Source organism: Pelmatolapia mariae, linkage group LG16_19 (genome assembly GCF_036321145.2).
Source record: "Pelmatolapia mariae isolate MD_Pm_ZW linkage group LG16_19, Pm_UMD_F_2, whole genome shotgun sequence".
Taxonomy (NCBI): Eukaryota; Metazoa; Chordata; class Actinopteri; order Cichliformes; family Cichlidae; genus Pelmatolapia; species Pelmatolapia mariae.
Window position 1 is genome coordinate 15,118,028 of NC_086241.1, and position 19,544 is coordinate 15,137,571.

The window sequence follows — 19,544 nt, forward strand, 5'->3', positions numbered from 1 at the left end:
ACCTGTATCCAGCTGACTTAAGAAGGTACTTTTTAAGACTTTTCAGACAAAGTTAGAGAGGCAGAGCTTACGATGCAGAGGAGGGATGGTGGATATAGTAGACAAAGGATATTGAAGATAGAGCTGCTTGGCAGGAGGAAAACCTCAGAGGAGCGTGTATCTAGAGAAAGAGGATATGCACAAGTTTGGTGTGACAGAAGAGGACCCCATTGATAGGGTGAGATGGAGGCATATGATCCGCTGTGGCGACCTCTAAAGGGAGCATCCGGAAGAAGAAAAATTTGAAGTTTTAGAGAATTTCACACTCCTTAAACTAAATGCTTGCAGCTTGTATCTCTAGCATCCTGTCATGTCCATGAGGCATGCACACAGAAATGAGAGCAGAAGAAAAGAAGCGGAGGAGGAAGGAGGGGTAGATCTGGTTTGTTCTCCGCTGCTGATCCTTCCCACAGATGACCTCATGCGAGAGAAGGAGGAGTCCGACGTCCCGTAGCCTACCTTGGTGGAGCAAGTGGGGACTGAACTCGTGTGGAGATACGCTCAGAGTGCTGGTGAAACTTTTAGGACTTTAATATCCATGACATTTATCAGGTAAGATTTAGAGCGTAATCACAGATTGTTTGTGTGGTCGTTGTTGTTGTTAGTTTGTTCACCAGTTGGGAGAAGTAGTGTTAAAGCGTGAGAGTTTTAGTGGCAGTTTGTTGGGAGGAATGTCGGGACATGCCCATTGAGCAGTCTTCAAAACCAACGGGACTGACAGCAGTCATTGGGTTTTTATTTTCAGTTGCACAGACATATTCAGTCTCTTTGTTCGAGTTGGTTTCTCTGCTGCTTTTACTTTACGTTACTGAGATGCTAAATGAGGTCAACTTTAAGGGAAGTTATTCGGTTAGTAGGTTAAAAAAAACGCTTTTTTAGCATGTAAGGTTTCCATTCATTTGGATGTTAAAATCAAAGGAAGCAACTTTAAAGTAACTAAAGTAAATTTAATTAGAGTAATTAAAAAGATTTGTTTCATAAACACTTCGTACTGACTGAAGAGGTGGCCATTTAATCGATTAGTCGATGGCAATTTTTAAAATGGCCTCATCCTACAAAAATCTCTAAAAATACAATGACTCCTTTGCAAAATTCTGAGCACAGTTTTCAGTAAGTAGTAGTAGTTGTTGTTTATTCCTGTTTTCGTGTGGAGAGAATTATAGAAAGGTAGGAAAAGCATCACTTTCCAGGCAGGTTTTATCATGTCTAAGAATTTTAAACTTTTCTGGTGTCATTCTAAGGCTTTGAATGAAATACAGTATGAGTCAGGGATGGGATGGCCTTGGTCCACACCACATGGTGTGTTCAGTTGATATATGGGTGGATCCCTGGTATAATAATCCTTAAAGTCAGTCATGCAAATATATAAGAAACGGGAAACTAGATGTAAGGATTGCAAAATTAATCGGATACAGCAGATAAAATTCATCCACTGGGGGAAATCATCCAACTGCCCACATGTGTGTCAGAATAACTGGGAAAAACTCATTTCAGAGTTGGACTATTCATTGAAGGTGAAGAAAGACCAAAAGTGTCAAATGAAAATAAATATTTGGAATTTAAGATTTAATTGGTGCAGATTCGCATGCTACACAGTGTTGAAGTGACCTAAATTACTTTATCACCAGTAATCCGATAAGAAGTGAGGTGAGGGTAGCTATGGACCAGATGTGGCCATCAGTGTGTTGTGTAAACACTGTGAGCAATAAAATACAGCGCATCATCTTATGCACAGTCAATGTTATTTTCCTCTTTTAGAGGAAAGGGCTCGTGGGCATTAAAAAAAGATGGAGGGAGGAGGAAAACTTGAATTCAGGGTTCTATTCATAGAGATTTCCAGTGATAAGATCAACTCATATCAATGTTCAGTGGATTGTGTTTATTTTTTAGACTGCATGTCTGAAAGTTTCATATAGTGGTTAGTGTCTGTTATCAGCTTGCTAAGGAAGAACAGTGATAATTGTATTGTCCTCTCATTAGGACACAGATGATTTCCAGAAAGGTCATTACTTTTCTTATGACTGTGTGGTCTTGTTTGATGCTAATGCTCTGTATTCTCTGATTGGATGCGGTGGTTTTGAAAGCAAAACCAAATCCAGATATAGCTGTAGGCCTAAGGCTAAAGGACTGTAATCTTTTCCACCCACATAAATTGAGTCATTGAAGTTTGACCACTGGCTGGATATGAGTTCTGCTGCTTTCAGCATATTTCCAGTGGAGGAATCCTCCTGTAACTAAGCCAGGTGCTTTGAAAATCAAAGTTCCAGTTTTTTGTTTTCACCTCCTCGGAAATTGCTTGTAAATGTCAGGATGAAGCTTTGATCGTTGATCGCATGTGAAGTCATAGATTCAACATGCTCTCTGATCACCGTCTCTGATAAAGTCTTCATAACCTTAAAGCCTTCAGGCGTTCAGCCTTGAAAGAAGCTGCCACAACATTTGCTATTTCCTCCACTCAGCTGCTTGTTTCAATTTAGCTCTGAGGGCACTTTGCCTCTCTAGTGTTGATTTTTTTCCCCCCATTGCAGACTCAACAGGTGGGACAGGCTTTGCTGCTGACAATCATGCTGATGGTCAGTTAACGGGAATATGCTCTGTATTAACTTTCCAACATAATTTCAGGCAATTTTACGCTGATTATGAAACCATTAGAGAGGATTTGCATGCCTCTGTGCCAAGGCTAGAACTACCCCAATTGTCTGTTATGAGGTGTTTGAATTGCAGGGCAGTCATCTTATTGAAAGTCCCTCAAGAGTCTGCTTCCCACTCTCTGCAGAGCCTGGTTCCCATGGTCCTCAGCCAGTTGGCTTATAACAGATGCTGGCATCAGAGTCGTATTGTTATGGCTGAGGAGGGAAGGTTACTGGAGCCAGTGACCTGACAGACAGCACACACTGAGCTGGTGCTGATAATAAGGATAATGGTTTTGTCCTATTGAAAGGACCCAGTCCATGGTTCCAACAGGAAAGCCAGATTTTTAGCGGCTTGTAGGGTTCAGGACTCCGTATGTGAGCCTACCGGATGGATTCTGAAAGCCTTGGTGTGAGTAAGGGTCTTACTGCACATTAGCTTGTGTGTAGCCTTATGGGAGTGCTGTATTTTGTAACTACATTAGCAAAAAGTTTAAGAGTGCTACTGTGTTACATAGAAGTCTCCATGAAACTCCATCCGTTGTCATGATTAATTGCAACTTATTTTCTGTTTAGCTCTTCCCTCACGTGATTTACTTGCATGCTACCAAAACCTTCTGAAATGTGATTGCACAGATTTACTATCAGTGCAAATCAGAATGTTTCCTGTAGCAATAATCTTGTTTCTTGCTTTCAGAATCTGCATCTTCATATGCAGATATCTGATTTTAGAGATTACTTTATCCCTAACCTGTTACACATACTTGTCTGTTTTGGTTTGGTGTGTTAAGACGTGCCAAAGCTGTCACTCAAACTGCTGGACAGCTTCCAGTCGGCTTGTTTGCAGTTGAAAAACGAAGGCCAATTGCAGGATTTTGTGACCGTAGCCATATGATTTCCATCTACGTTTGAAAAGCTTAACGATGGTTTGTGTCTGATGAATGTGGAAACTTTCAAGGAAGGAATCTCCTCTGCATTATATATCAAGAGGAAGATTATGATGCGCATTGTGTGTGGAATTTACAGAAAACACATGCGAGACACTTTTGCATCTCAAAGCCATTAAAGTGGTTTTAGGGCATGTTGTGACATAATGACATAAAGCAGAAACGGTTACCCCCTTGAGCTCTTGGAACCTGAACAAAGCACAAATTGTTACAGGCTGTTATGGGGTTTCGTGCCACCCTGTGGGGTAGACGCTCTGTTGAAGTTATCATAAGAACCTGCGAGAGTATTATACTAGCCTATTTTATGTTTACTCCTTAAAAGATGTGCATGTGTCATAGACACAACATTATAACCATCAGGAAATATTCTGTCGCATTCTCAGTGCTGGGACGACAGATTATGTACACACCTTTTGGCAAAGTGGCAAAGCTGTGTAATTGCATTAGCTCAAGTTTCATAAAGGGTATGGCAGCTTGTGTATCAAATTACTTTCCTTACCATTTAATTGCCACATTTCCCCTCGGGTCATCTAATAAAACACTGCAGAATCACAGCCATTTATTTGGAGTTTGTCTTGTATTTCAGTAATGCTGTTGACATTTGCAGAATTTAATAGCCATAAAAAATGCCCGGCGTTTCCTGCAGTATAGGTTGAAAATCCAGGTGTGAGAGCGAGTATAGTGTGTATGTTTTCCCAGATCTGAGCATGTGGTTAGGCTGTGTGTCTAAATCACGTGATTGTTTGGAGGTGCTTCTTAGTACCAGCTGTTACTGATTTACATTTTCAAGCTATTTTTGAAAACTCCAGAGATGCAGTGATAAAGAGAGAGAGGGTCATATATATATAAACCAAAAGAACATGTGTAAAAACTGCACAACACATTATTTGGAGTATTCACTTTATTTGTAATTCAAGTGAATTGGATGATTATTTAGTTGACACTGGTTTAGAGTCTGTGGGAGGAATGTGCGATGACCTGTGTGCAATATCTCCTTTGCATGTGTGACTGGTGTCTGCAAATTGCACATAGTTGTGTGAGTTGTACTCTCATCTGTGTGCGGCTTGTTGCTCTCCTTCATTGTAGAGTGGGCTGGACCAGTCTGCAGCAAGCACCCGTGAAGGTTGCTGTAGACGAAGAAAGTAGGCAAAGCCAAACTTGATGGTTTGTTAACAGTTTTACTGTGGCCATATGTCGCCATTGTGGAACGTGTGCTGTTTTCCACTTGCTTTTATGTTCTCCTGGTCTACATAAATACATTGGTTATGTTTGGAAGTATGGAAGTGTTTGGGTTCCCACAAACCGATGAGCCAGTCGTCAACAAAGAGCTGCTGTGTGCAAATGTTTTGTACCCAGACCAATTGTATTCCTGTCATAACAAGGACTTAGGAAAACAAATCTTATTTGGATCAGTGAGATGTCAGCGTTTACCCATCTTTGCTAAAACGCACACCTGAAAAACCTCGTCATTTTGGAGCCATAAAGCCAACTTACAGAATGGTAACCTGTCTCAAGTAATGTGTGAAAAGTGTTTATTGATATTTGTTTGTTCATTATTACTTTTTTTATGAAATATGAATGGAAATACAAAAGTACAAAGACAGCGGTGAAGATCTATCATTTGTAATGCGCTTTTTTTTTTTTTTTTGGTGCACTGGCGCCTTGCTATAATTCTTTATGTGACTCACTGATTGATAAAACCTTAATAGAGTTGTGTTGCGTGGACTTCCTGTAGACTTTGCACACTGCTTGTTAATGTTTTACTCTTACTCAAATACCAGTCTCTCACAGAAGTGAATACCAAACTGAGTCTAAGTAGCAACGATTTGTCTTTATTTATTTTTACTGCAGATTTTTATTTCCACTTCACTGCTGCAGCAATTTAGTATCAGAGTGATAAGAGAGTTTAGTCATAGTTGATAAGAAGAGATGAGGACGGAAATTGACGCAACATTGTTACTCAGTGTGGAGTAACATCAGAGGTGGTCTAATGTGGGAGCGAAGAGCGGAGACCATGCCGGCTCATCCGTAAATTCATAGTACCTAGTGATCTGTTTATCTAAATTAGTGCTGTTTTATGCAAATTCACTGCATGGTCTTGCCTTATTCTGACATTCCCACGCCGGGTTTAGTTTCCAGACCCCGAAATGTAACTCTATATTCAGAGTACTCACTAGCCCATTAAACATGCCTTAACGCTTCTAGATCAATGGTTCATGGATAAAACCAAACAGGTTTACTCATTTTCACTGCTGACACAGGGATTAGGGGTATAACCGAACACAAAAGGCACTGTTTTTACTCCATTCTTACTAACTGTCCCACTTATTGACTGATGCTAAAGTCAGTTAAACACTGATTATTGCCATTATATAATCTCAGGTGATTGACAAAAGGACAAAAGGGGGTAAAACGCGCTCTTGAGTTTGAAGCCTAGCATGCACCTGAACTTTCTGTTAATGAATGGTTACTTCAGCTGCTGTAATAGATCAAGTTTCGCTTCTGCTAGTTTTTTTTTTTTTGCCTGTTGGGAATGATTTTCTTCTATTTTGAAGCTTCCCATGCCAGTCTTATAAGTAGATCAGATTTGTTATCTTTTTAAGTTTTGCACTAAGCCATTTGGCTCGTCATCCTCAATAAGAACCAAGCTTATTTTGCCCCAAGCTCGAACCTTGGATTTGCCACGGCCTTTGATGAAATGATGATTTTCTACTGCCTAAAAGTAAACAAACAAAGGAGTACTGACCTTTTTTCTCATCGTTCAGTTTTGAAATGTTTTCCCATGATATTTGTTAAATTTGCTCAAATGATCAAGCCACATGATATTACTTACAAGCCATGTAGTAGTTGATGTGATGGTATTACTTTGCCCTATTATTATTATTAGAAATGTAGTCCTTCATTTCCTGTAGAAATGCACGTTGCCGAGTTCTTCAAAGGCTTCTTTGTGTTCTGGGAAAGTTTATGCATCGGAAAGATGATACTATAAACCACTGCTTTTTCTGATGCTTAAAGGCATTTCTTGACTACAGAAACTTGAACATTAGCTCTTATAACAGGAACATGAGAGCATTTAAGTCCATTTCAGCTACAGAGAGGTAGCAGGTTTGGTTTCTAGTCCATTTCTTTGACACTGCTGTATCCTTAAGGCTGCTGCAACTTGTACACATGATTCATTCAGACTATGTAGACCTTTGAATCAAATGGTGACCAGAGAGTCCTCATTGGTTTTGCTTCTGCTCTTTCTTTTCTCACATAACTTGTTTGGCACAAATGATGTCGCCTCTTTCGGTTTCTCATTATTTTTGTATACTCATTTGTCATACTGGCTTTCAGAGTACCAAGATGCATACATGCATACTGATTTGTTGACATTTGTAAGTTGTTTGATACCACATGCCCATTACAGAGACATAACTTTGATTAACTTAGAACAGTTTTTGTTCATAGCAGAGTGATGCGGTGACTTTTACAGATAGAAAAGTAGATGATAACCTAAAAAGTAGACCACTTTTGGGGCTGAAAGGTGACACCAATACAGGAGTGTCCTAAACTGTAGTTCCTTGAATATCCACTTGAGCCTGGGTGCAGTAGTGAGGCAATTACTATAGACGTCCTGGTGAAAATGTTCAACCTTAGAACAGTAAGTATTTTTTTTTGAAACTTTAACTTTTTAAATCTCTTTAGTAGTTTACTGCTAAAAGCTGTCAGAGGGGTGACTTTTTCTTTAAATAACTCAGCTATTATAATGACAGTAATCCTTAATCCATGGCAGTTTTGGCCCTACTTGTCTGCTAGACACCATTTATGCTATTTCGAATCCCTGAACTAGATGGTTTTGACCATGTATTTGGTATCTTTTGGAGCATTTTTAATGCTATAATTTTTTAATGCTATAAAACAAACATAGCCAGCTCTATTTGTGACATCATTTCTGCATCATTTCTCACAAATTGCATGTGCTCATATATGCTTAATGGTACAGACCATCAGGCTAACAAAGCATGCTAGTATGTGCTTAGTACTCCATTTTCTTCTCCAAATATTATCACCTTTAGCTCAGAAAAACCTAGATGGCAGACCATATGATCACCTGTGTATTTTTTTTGTGTGGGTTAATCACAATGTTTAAGTCATCCATTAATATTTCAAGGTATTTCCCACTAATTACAAGATGAAGGCCTGCTTTCCATAGGCTGGTGCAGGGAAAAGGCTGAGCAGGAAACACTTGAGTCAAACCGGTAGAGAAGTGCCATAAAAATATCTGTTCTTTTGTTATTTCTCTTCCACTTGCATTAGTGTGAATAACAACCTTTTGTTTACAGTGGCTGACACTCAGACTGCGCTTTCCTCTCTACCTACTTCCAGCACTTCCTCTTTCAAAGGTTTGTTAGCTAACTTGCCCCATTGTTTATGGACCCTTGAACTCACAGGCCAGGCTAGGCCTGTTTCCTGCACCCAGCGAACGGACAGCAAATAAAAGAGATAATTATGGATTTCACATGAGAATTTTGAAGTCTCACTAGTTTGCTTCTAGGCTAGCTTGTTTGATAAACCAGCTTGAAGGTCAGCCCAAAGTGAGAATTTCCATGTTGCTATGACAACAGGGTGGAAAACTGAGAGCAGTCACTCATGTAGAATCAGTTGATGAAGAGAGCTGGCAGGGCATATCAACAGGAAAGAGATGAACGCATGGGGTGGAAAATAGCTGTTTGCTCCAATGCTGGAAGCTCATCTGAGCTTGAGGGTGCGCTCTCTATTGTTTGCCACTTAATAAAGTGCAAAGCAGGCTAACTCACCAGCATCAGTGTTTGTTAAATGCTCCCCCACCAGATGTAATCAGGACAAACAATCCCCTTTCTGTTCTCTATATAGGCATCTTCTCAGATGACTATGGTATAGTGAGCTGGCCCCATTAACCACATGTCACGTCGGCATTGTGCAGGTGTGGATCTTTCCTGTTTCGTAACCTGTCTGGATTTGAACTGTGTCACATTGAGAATGACCTGGAAAACAAATATATGGATAACCTGAGGCTCCTTTTAACCCACCCAGGCTCCAATTTCTTTTTTTTCTAAAAGGGAAGCTGCCTTGACATTACACCGCAGATTGGAGTCAGTTTTATTTTTGCCTTGAGCTTTTACAGAGTAACAGACAGATCTCATGTGAAGGTCTTCGTGCTGACATGTATGTTTGGTTAAAATGCTAGCAGTGGGAAAATCATGATGAGGTCTTTTGTGTGTATCCCTTTAGATGGTCTGTTGGAACTTTATGACAGTTTGCCTCAAATAAACAAGAGAAGCAGCAAATTAACTGCTTTTTCAATGGGTAAATGTGAAATATTCACATTTACCAAGTGTGTTTCTGCAAAGACCCTTGAGCCTTGATGGGACTTGCACTGCTCTGTTTTAATTTTGAGAGGCCCCAAGTAAGGGGCCATGCTAATATACAAACACAGCTTTGTGCACTGGGATGGACCAGACCTTGAAGGCTTAAAGAATATTGATTCCCATCGCTCTGCGTAGCATGCGGTTCGTGCTTCTTCTCTGAGGGGACTGTCTTACAAATGTCAAAGTTATAGCCCCACTATGCTGATCGAAGTACTTCTGCTGTTGTGGGGATTAAGCTTTGATTTCATTAACCTTTTTCAGGATTCCCCACAACCACTGCCAATAAAAACAATGCAAGGCTTAGGCGGCATTAACACAAAATGTTGTTCGTGATTATCCAGAAGACTTAATGAAGACACTTAGTTTGTCATGAAAATCATCCTACTTTTTTGTTTGTCTTTTTTTAAAAATTTTGATCACAGTGTATTCACCGGTCACTTTAGTGGGTACATCCCATTAGTACTAGGTTGGGCCTTCAGAGTAGCCTTAACTTTTCATGGCGTAGTGATAGTAGAGCACAGTTGCTGCACATCCATGATGAGAATCTCCTGTTCCACCGCATCCTAAAGGTGCTCTATTGGATTGAACTCTGCTGTCTGTGGAGGCTATTTGAGTCCAGTGAACTCATTGTCATGTTCAAGAAAACATTTGGAGATAATTAGAGCTTTGTGAAATGATGTGCTTTCCTGTTTGAAGCAACCTTCAGAACATGGGCACACTGTGTGGTCTTAAAGGGATGAGCATGGTCAGTAACAATATTCATTTACCCCACTACTCCTAACCAGGGCCAACACCAGCAGCAGCCTGAGCTGTTGATACAAGGCGGGATGGATCCGCGCTTTCTTGTTGCCAAATTCTGACTCTACCATCTGAATGCTGCAGTGGAAATTTAGACTAATCAGACAAGGCAATGTTTTCACTATCTTATGTTGTTCAATTCTTGTGAATATGTGTGAATTGTAGCCTCAGTTTCAGTGTTCTTAGCTGAACATTTGCTTTAAGATGTGGACTTCTGCTGCTTCAGGGTTTAAAGTGTTGTGCAGAGCTATGCTCTTCTGCATAGCTTAGTTGTAAAGACTGGTTAGTTGAGTTACTGTTGCCTTCCTATTAGCTCAAAGCTTTTTGTCCCTTTCTCCTTTAACCTCTGACATCAGTAAGGCATTTTTCTCCCAGAGAACTGCTTCTTTGTTTTTTTTTAGTGTTTTCGTTGAAAAAAATCCCAGTAGATGAGCAGTGTCTGAAATACTCACTCCACTCCATCTGGCACTGATATCATGTCACTTAAATCACCTTTCATCCAATGGTGCTCAATTTGAACTTCCCAGTAAATATGGTCATCTTGACTGTATTTATAGTTTGTATCAGTTTCATGGCAGCAAGTCAATTAATCGAGTTCTTGCCTCATGATTGGACGATTACCTGTCCACATTTATCAGTGAACATGTGAACTGGCCAATGAGTGTATATCTAATTGGCACCAATATAATTTTAAGGTTTTTCATTTTTGATGCTTTGGGGAGTTTAAACAAAGCAGTGTTTGTAACATAGTACTTTAGTTTACCAGATCTGGTTCCGTGGCTATTGCAACCTTGTGTCATAGTTGTGTTCTGTTGGTGAGAGTGTATCTATGCCAGTGTCTCGAATCACTCTCCATTACACTGTATGCAGCAATCTTTCTACGTTTTCCCTTCCCGGAGCTAAAATGCTCATGGACTTTTAATAATGCTGTCATCATTGTGCTTTTGTTAACCTGTCATTACGACAGTGATGACACATGGTTGGCTTTCTTTCAAGTAATATGTACATTGTAACTCCGCACCTGATGCAAACAGCTGATAGACGCATAGCTCAGAATTAGGAATGATGAACTGTATATGATGCCTGAAGAGGTGAAGCCTCATTCTCTCACTGGGTGCTGACTTTGTGTGTGTGTGTGTGTGTGTGTTTGTGTCCAGGCTGTGATGGGGGGGATGGAAGGAATTTGTCATGTTGGCTTTTAGAGTTTTAAGAGGGCGTTTCTCATTTCCTTTGGGTTCACCTGCGTAATGTTTATTGTTACTGTGGCGATGAGCAGCGAGCTCCCACACAGAAACTACCAACTCCTCCTAATTTTGCACTGTGATGTCATGAACTGCAATATCTCTGCCTCTACACATAAAAGCAGTGTGCACATGTTTTATACTATGACAAATCAGGTGCATTTCTTGTTAAGGTTTGGTTTTGGGTATAAAAAGGTAAAGGATTAAAAAAACAAAATAAAAAAAATGGTGTATACAGGGGGAAAAGGGTGATTCAGAAGCCTCTTTCAATAAGCAGTAAGAGGACCTAGATTTGTGAAGCCTGGCCTCTGGGTTAAGAACTATGTTTTGTTTGCACATGGCATATCCTTATTTGGTTGAAACCATTCTTTTCTCTTCATTGGAAAGATTGCTCTGCTGCTATTAATACAGTACTGTAGGAGCCTGTAATGTGTTCAGAGGGATGGTAACCAAAAATCCCACACAATTAACTGTTCTAGGCAACGCTGTGTTATGAATGTTTTTACTGTCGTCCAGCTACGTAAAGACTATAAATAATCCCAAAGTAAGCAAGAACATCCAGGCCAGACCTTGAGTTCATGTTATACCGTTTAACTCTAAGGTTTCAAAATGAACACAGGGTTGGGAGGAACCATGGATATCAGTTGTAAACACCCAAGTGCAGCCCCGTAGCGTCGATTGCATGTGGAATTCAGGGCATTCGACCGACTGTTTTCCTGCATAACAAGATAGCAGAACTTGTCCTTTTCTGTTTAAATATTAGAGCATTCTTTCCATGCTCCCCTCCACTGATGACCTGCAGGAGTGGGAGTGCTGTGGGAACACTCCCGGGCGAGTGCCAGCTAAACAGATAGAAATGCAGATATACAGTACACTGTTTTGCCATTGCTGTGTTCCAAGCTTGAGGACACATTTGGCCTGTTTTTTTGCTTAATTCTTGATTTAAAAACAACAAAAAAGGCCTCGTGTGTTCAATCTGTTTTCTTATTTGCGCGTGAATACAGAAAACGGCCTCTGTTTTGTTAGACTGACAATGGATGCATCTCAGTTATCCAGTTGTGACTGTGGGTTAATGAATATTTTTATTTGCTTTAACCCCAGGGGCTCTGCAGAAAGGATTCCAGGAATCTTGCCATGTTCAAGGCAGTGCTGAGGAAGAACAGAGATGGAGGCAAGGGGAGCAAGAAGGATTCAGGTATGTGTAAAATCTGGAAGAAAAACAGCTAGGATCCAGGAATCAGATACCCCAAACACCAAGACCCTAAAGCTACATTCAGAGTTTATAAATTCATTCCTGACTAAGCTTTATGAAGTACCCTTCACAGATGGCCTTCTAGTTAAAGATTGAGAATGTGATAACCGAAGTGAGTTAAGTGAGCTGAAGAGAACAGAAGAGAAAGCTAAATCTGAAGTGTGCTCTTGGCAAGTATACAAAACTGATGGTGGGGGGAAAAAATCACTTTTTCCATTTGACCTATAAAAAAAAACAAAAACAAACTAGTGCTTCATTTCTAGATATCTGTAAACACTGTTGCCATAACTAGAATGGTACTTGAGGAAAAACCTAAGATGTGCACTTGAACTATAAAGCTCTTCCTGTACTTGTCCTCTATGCAGGGAGTTTTCCAGTTTTGGTAAAAGATGGTGTGGGAAAAAATGACAGCTATATGATCTCACGCGTTGTAGGTCACTGGTGACACAGCGTGCCATAGACGGAAATCACGCAGCCATTGCTACATCTATAACTGTGAGATCAGAGCAGGATACCTTCTTTCTTTCTTTCTGTCTTTGATTTGACTGGAGATGCAATGTGACCGTTGTGTCATAACAGATGTTTCACTTTGGAAGCTTGCATCGGGCCTTTCCAAAATGACTAATCATGAGTCAGTCTCAGCAATACATTGTTTACTTGTACGTGCAATGGCCTTCTCCGAAGACGTGTCTTTAAATAGCAGGTTGACCATTTATGCTTATACTGCACCTACCAGCCTAGACCTGCTTTAGCACCTGAGGGCTTGCCTCAGAAGTCTGGTTCAAACAGTCTACAGTGTGCACGGTAGATGTCTCATAGCTCCATCTATCGTGCTCTATCATCCTTTGTCTGATGTGATTGTTTCACTCAACAACCGGTGGTAAAATTAAAGGGGAAACAGTGACTTTCTTTCCACAGACACACACACAATACTTCACCACATCACCTCGACTGCTTTCCAGTACAGTGAGATCTGAGCACTGCAGCTTTGTATACATTTTCCTTAATGAAGGTGTTGCAACCTGTCTAGCCTGTATGAATCACTCAGATAGCGTAATTTTCTTGTTATTCCACACTTAAACACAGAAGTTACTAGGTGTGTGAAAACCAAGAGCAGCAGAGTTTTATGGCGGGATACAAGTCTTTATCCCCAGCCTCACTTTCCCAGTTGGAACCCATCCATCAAGCTGAAGTGGCTCTGCCTCCTTTTCTCATGCTGGGACAATAAAAGTCTTGCCACTCCTTTCTGTTGTTTAGGGCTCTTACGGTTGAGAGGTCAGCTACAACTGCTACCTTTGCCCCACTGTTGTGCCTGCATGGGGCCTATATATCTGTTATATATCTTTATTTTCTGGGCTTTAACAGTTTATTTATTTACTTGACCTCAATGAAATGTAGGTAATGTCATAAAAATTTGCTGTCAGATCATCTCTTTATAATCTTGTCCTTCCTGGGACTTAAAATGTAGTTGGTAATACTTATGTATAACCTGATGATTGGATACACTACGCATTATGTACATGCATTTTTTAAATGATTATTTATTAGTCTTATAAGTCTGGGGGGGTTTTTCTGGCCCTCACAGCGTCCTTAGAGGCTGGACTCTACAGACTTTCCTTTCTCCAGAAGATCCAGAAGGACAAAATGTCTGTAAAATCTGCTCAGCAGCATATAATGGAAATAAGTGGGAGGAACGACCTTGATAATCGTATAATTGCACGAGAGCTCAGCATATGTTGGTCATGACTTGGTGGCTATGGACTGGAGGCGACTTTAAAACAGTAAAGGAAACTTGGCCCCCATGCCAGATACCACTACAGTCATTAGCTCTCCTTTGGGATCTCCCCATTGCCAAGACCACAAAAACACACAGCTTGCTAATTTAGTCTCTCCATCTTGTGCTCCTCCTAGGTCCTTCCTCCTTCGTTTCCTCCTCCTTCCCACTTGCCTCTCCTGTAGTCAATCTGCAAGGAATCTGTTTGAAATTGACCATGTGAATCCCTTTTAAGTACTTTTTTATGGTCTGCCATTCCATGAGTGGGCACTAGTTTGCTGTGGGTAGTTGCCTTTTGATGTTCTCATTTTCTGAGAGCTGGGTAATTGTAGCAGGGACATGCTGTGTATAGGAATCACTACAGTTGATATTTGGGAGGCTGGGAAAATTATTGCATTATAAAGATTAAAATGTTGTTGTAGCTGGTGTTTGCTGGGAGGGTGCATCCCTCTATTTAAAGATCAGGTTGGTAGAAATAATGATGCTGTCTCGCCATGACACGAGTTTATATGAAATTGCTCTGCTTTGTTCTTTAATTTTTAATATAACAGCAGTCGGACTTAACAAAAATTAAAAAGGAGAGTTATGTTCTCAAGATGCTGTTGCATGGTGGTGACTTTCCTTTGGGTGAGTTCCTTGGAGACAACTTTTTGTCTTAGTTGGAGTTCAGTCAAGTAATTAATCAGCTGGTTTTCTTTAGCAGCCTGTAAAGTACATAGTTTGTCACCATGTTTTTTAGATCATACCAAGGACCTTTGTTAAGACATGTGAGTCTACATTTTTCCACCAAGATTTAATGCTTTTTCTGGCAAACTGGCCTTAGTGGCCCATTTCTTTACCCTTCACAGAGGCCCCAGTAGCTTTCTCCTTTTGAAGCCTTACTGTACTGAGAGGAGTAAATAGTCGTGCTGTTTTTGTTGCTTTCTTCAGATCAGTTCGTGCTGATAAATCCAGGAAAATTGCATTTTTGGCTCGGCTTTAATTGCTGAGTGTGACCGTGTGTTACCGTAATACCTGAATGAGAGCCCACTTACTTAGGCTTACAGCTCCGTGTGCTGCTTGAAGCAGCTGTCACACAGTTGTCTGTCTGTTGTGGGTGATGTAGTGTTAATCTCACTAGCTGTCCACTCTTTGAGGTAACAGTTTCAGCTGTTTATTCCTCCGACTCCCGACACATTCACCAGCCTTGTACACACAACGGATATGCACTTACCAGCAGTTGCCAGGACTTTTCTCCCTTTGTTTGTCAGTATGGAGACAGAAGCCACACATGCACCTGGCTGGACCGGGAAGAGCTACTCTGTTGTTGACCTGAGACCTGGGGTCAATCCCTGCTTTATGTCCCCACAGATAATGGCCAGCCACTTGCCCTAGTTTGCAAATATTGGGAGGAATTGTGGGTCTAATCATTGAAATGTGAAGGAAAACACAAACCTCCAGATGTGGTTATATTTTCCAGTTAAACCAATCTACGAAAATGACTACGTCCCCTATAAAACGTGGCAACTTTGTTCTTTTTTTTTTTTTCTTTTTTTTTCAAGGGATATCAAGGGAATATTTGGTCACATTACTTTTATTATCATCAAGGTCTGATACGGCATAGAACGTGTTGGCTCTTCAAACACATGACGATAAGCAGCTTTACACAACAACAAAAATTTGTCACCGGTTCAGTGACTTGCAAAATTTCTAAGTCTTTTAATTCCATTTCAAAGCGATTCACGGCCTGAGCAGCCTCTTTGAATTTCAGGAAGATTAAGTGAAAAATTTATGGAATCTAAGTGATCTAAAAGACCCGCGTTCAAAGTACTGGTCATTCTATGTGTGTGTGTGTGTGTGTTTGAGAGAGAGAAAGAGAGGGCATTAAGAACTTTGTTGCCTCAGCTGTGGCGGAGAATGGTACGTGCTGTCTCTGCACTTTCTGTGCGCTTCTTGGGTGTTTTGACATAAAACAGTGATTTGTTGCTAAAGGTCAGACAACAGCAAATTGGTTAACAAAGCAGGATTTTTGTTTAGGTATCTTTCTGATTTTTAAATACTGCTGTGATGATGGAATAGATGAAATCTTTTAAGGCAGGCGCCAGAAAAGCGAGTCATATTTTAGGGGAAGAGTTTTTTGGTTTGTTATGTTGTAAAATTTCACATCTATTGTGAATTTTATTGTAAGCTCTGCTCTGCATACTCGTGTATCACCTCTCTGTTGAGGTACAGTGTTAGAAGAACAGCTGGCATTGCAGAGATTCCAGGGAGTTCTTTCTGTTACAGCTGCCGCATTAGGATTATTTTACGGTTAGGGGAAGACTTCCCTCTGTAAACAATAACCACAGGTGGCTGAGTTATTTGTCCAAACATAAAGGAGCTTTTGATATAAGGTTCTTCATTCAAACAAAGGCAGCTTTTTTTTTTTCATTACAGGGAAATGTAAAATCCCGCTTGGTTGTATGTTATCTTTGCTCTGAGATGGCGTCGGTTCAGAATGAAAACACTCAAACAGACTTGCTTTCGCCCCACAATTTTGTTTCATTGTCTGGTTGCAGAGGATGTGTGTGATGTCAATGCGTGAGGCCCAGGTTTTGAGGCCTTTGTTCTTTGCTGCTTTGGGTGCAGTCTTCATGTGCGAGTTTAGGATCACAGTAAATTCTTTCACCGTCTCGTGATGTCTAACACTCCACTCAGACATTAACAAACACCACTAGGTGCAGAATCTGCCACAAGTTCCAGTGCCTCACTGTCTGTATTTTTCTCACTGAACAGCTGGGTGGCAGGCTCTTCTCTATACATATTATCCGCAGACATTTGGAGAAACGCTACCTCCTTGGCCTGTGGTTGTGAGAAAACTTAAAGAAAACCTCTGTGAGTATATGTAAGGTTAATCTGTTGAACAAAAAAGGTTAGCTACAGGAAGTGTAGTTTCCAGAGCTCATTCGCTGTGTGACCATTACAGAACAACCACTTAACAACCAGAAAATAAATGAGTGTCAAACAATCTGAAAATACATTGTTAATATCCTTGGATTAACCCATCATCTGTAAAGCTCAGAACATTACCATTCTCTCTTTTGTCATAACCTCTTGATTTTACTGCTTAAAAAAAAATCCTCTTCCAGGTATGAGACTCTAGATTGCCTATAGTGATAACCTTCAGCTTTTGTCTGAATAATCTGTGATAAATAGGCTTTTAAAATCACCTCTACAGTTGTGTTTGAATTCCCCTGTAATGTCTTTTTTTTTTAATTTCAAATAGAACTGGTGATAGGTGTGAAATGGGTTTTTGTTTCCCATTTTGCTCCCAGTCATGTTTATGTAGTTTTTCATGTCCAGGCAGTTGCGGTAGGACCTGAAATGGTGGAGAAAGAATGCACCTGATTTACAAAGGAGACCATTCAGTGCACAGACCTACACGGCTATCAAAGCACTGCACAGCCAGCAGGCAACGATTAGCAGGGCGTAGCTCAAACCACATCTTTCACTTAGACACACACACACTCATGTGCAAATGCACAAACACTCAAACACACATGCAGACTTAGATGCCCACAAACCTCAGGTGTATCCACATTAGACACTCCCTGTCTTTCCTTCTGAAAAGCAAAATATGGACTCCAGGGAAAAGCAGTGAACCTGGTTGGCCCACCTCGAGGTTACTTTTTGCTACAACAAACATTAGGAGCAGGACATTTAGCGTCACATAATGAAGAACTTTTAAGAGTGATGGTTGTAATCATTTTTGATCACATTCCATATATATACATTTTGGACTGTCAAGCTATTTTTGATTGTTAAAGCTGTCTAACATTTTCCAGGAAAAGCACATATTAACAACCTGTACTTTGACAACCTCAAGTCTGTTGCTTCTCTTTTTTCCTTGCCCTAACACTGAAATGCACAAAATGTAACATTTTTTGAAAGAACAAAAAAAGAAAGCTCTCACCTGCTTCTCCTTTACAATAACATTTTCTCGTAGATCTTCATTAATCCTATCACCATTTAGTGGAAATTACTATAAGTAATAAACTGTTGTGGTGCACGTGTGATTGTGGTCAGAAGAAAGACTTCTAGGAACAGCTGGAAGACACAAACTAAGTTCAGGTCATATTAACAGCTAAACAACGTGCATAAGCAAATTATAGCACTTGAGCACAAAGAGTGATGATGTTCTTGAAATTTTGCATTTTTTATTTTTTGTTGCTTATGTTAGATTCATGTTGACACGTTGCCTTTTTTTGGAGAGATACTAAAAAAGTTTTTTTTCAGCATATAAAGATCCAGATCGGAGGCACAGACAGTCATAGTCCCATGGATGTCTACCCATGCTACTTGCGCCAAGTTTAAAGTGATAAGAGGTCATGGTAGTATGGCCTTTGTGACTTTTACATTCATTTGTTCACAGCTTTTCTCTGAAAGAGGATACAGATTCAGTCATTATCAAAAAACATGGTGACAATCTCCAGACCGCTCCACTCACGACTTCAAAATATGACTTCCCAAACTAGGAGGCGACGTCACAGTAACTTTGTTTAAATACAGTCTTTTGCAAAATCGGTGAGCGATGGCATGTACAGCATAGCAACAGTGTGTGGATAGCGCCCCCCCCTTTATCCCACTCTCTTTCTGCTCACTCCTCACCCTTCACCCATCAGTCGGCAAACAGTTTTTTCTACTTCAAAGACTAGAAAAAACAGTTTATCAGTTAACATGCCCGCGTGTTTTCACATGGTCTTTGAAGAGGTGATAGTGGCTGTCATGACAGTTCATTGGCTGGAGAGGTCAGCGGGCCACAGGTTTTTCTAATTACAGCGTGACCTTCCTGGGCAGACACATTCCTTCTGTCTGATTTTTTTTTTTTCCTCTCCTCTGTTTTGCTTTCATACCTTCCTCAGCCATTGTCTGTGATTTAAATAAGTACCTAAAGTGTTCCTTTTATGCAGTAGATGATCATGTCACCCATAGGAGATACTACAAAGTGCCAGCTGTTCGTTGCTTCGCTTTGATATTTTTCCAAGCGTTTTGAGGGTTGGGTTCCTTCTCATCTGCTGCCATCTCTTTGCAGACACCAGCCCATGCTGTCACAGTGTCTGACTCTCAGAAAAGTCTGTGTGGGTGTCTGTTGAGAACTCTGTTCAGTCCTGGGCTCGGGGCCCCCCTTTCTTTCTCTTTAAACCTACTTTGCTCTGCGCTGCTCTGTTCTGCATTTCTGAACACAGACTTTTTTTTTTTCTTTCCTTTTTTGTAATTGTGCCTGCAGATGAATGTCTTGCCATCCTTAGCTCAGGAGGGTTTGCAGCAGCCTGAACTAATGACCTTGGTTCCTTTGTGCCCACCCTCAAAGGAACAGAGGATAACTGCTTCAAGTAGGAGCAGTTTGCATTGAGTGCTTCCTTTTCACATTTAAAAAGTCTTCTAATAAATGTGTTATTTTTGGATCGGTTTTTATTTGAAAACTCTGTCTGCTCAGAGTTTGCTCAAAACTGAC

The 19,544-nt window shown here is 40.5% G+C and overlaps 1 protein-coding gene across 8 annotated transcripts in view; it reads left to right on the top strand.

Moving 5' to 3' along the window:
• The first annotated feature begins 497 nt into the window (after nt 1-497).
• tanc1b (tetratricopeptide repeat, ankyrin repeat and coiled-coil containing 1b) overlaps nt 498-19,544 on the top strand; it is a 108,845-nt gene continuing 89,798 nt past the window's right edge. For 7 of the 8 annotated variants that reach the window (XR_010096479.1, XM_063497185.1, XM_063497186.1 and 4 more), the window contains exons 1-2: nt 498-591; nt 12,147-12,240. Coding sequence is in view for 6 of the 8 variants with exons in the window: in XM_063497185.1 (XP_063353255.1) it covers nt 12,180-12,240 (61 nt within the window). In the remaining 2 variants the exon portion in view is untranslated. Of the gene's footprint in view, nt 592-12,146; nt 12,241-19,544 lie in introns of those variants that run through there. The other variant, XM_063497191.1, reaches the window with a different exon arrangement.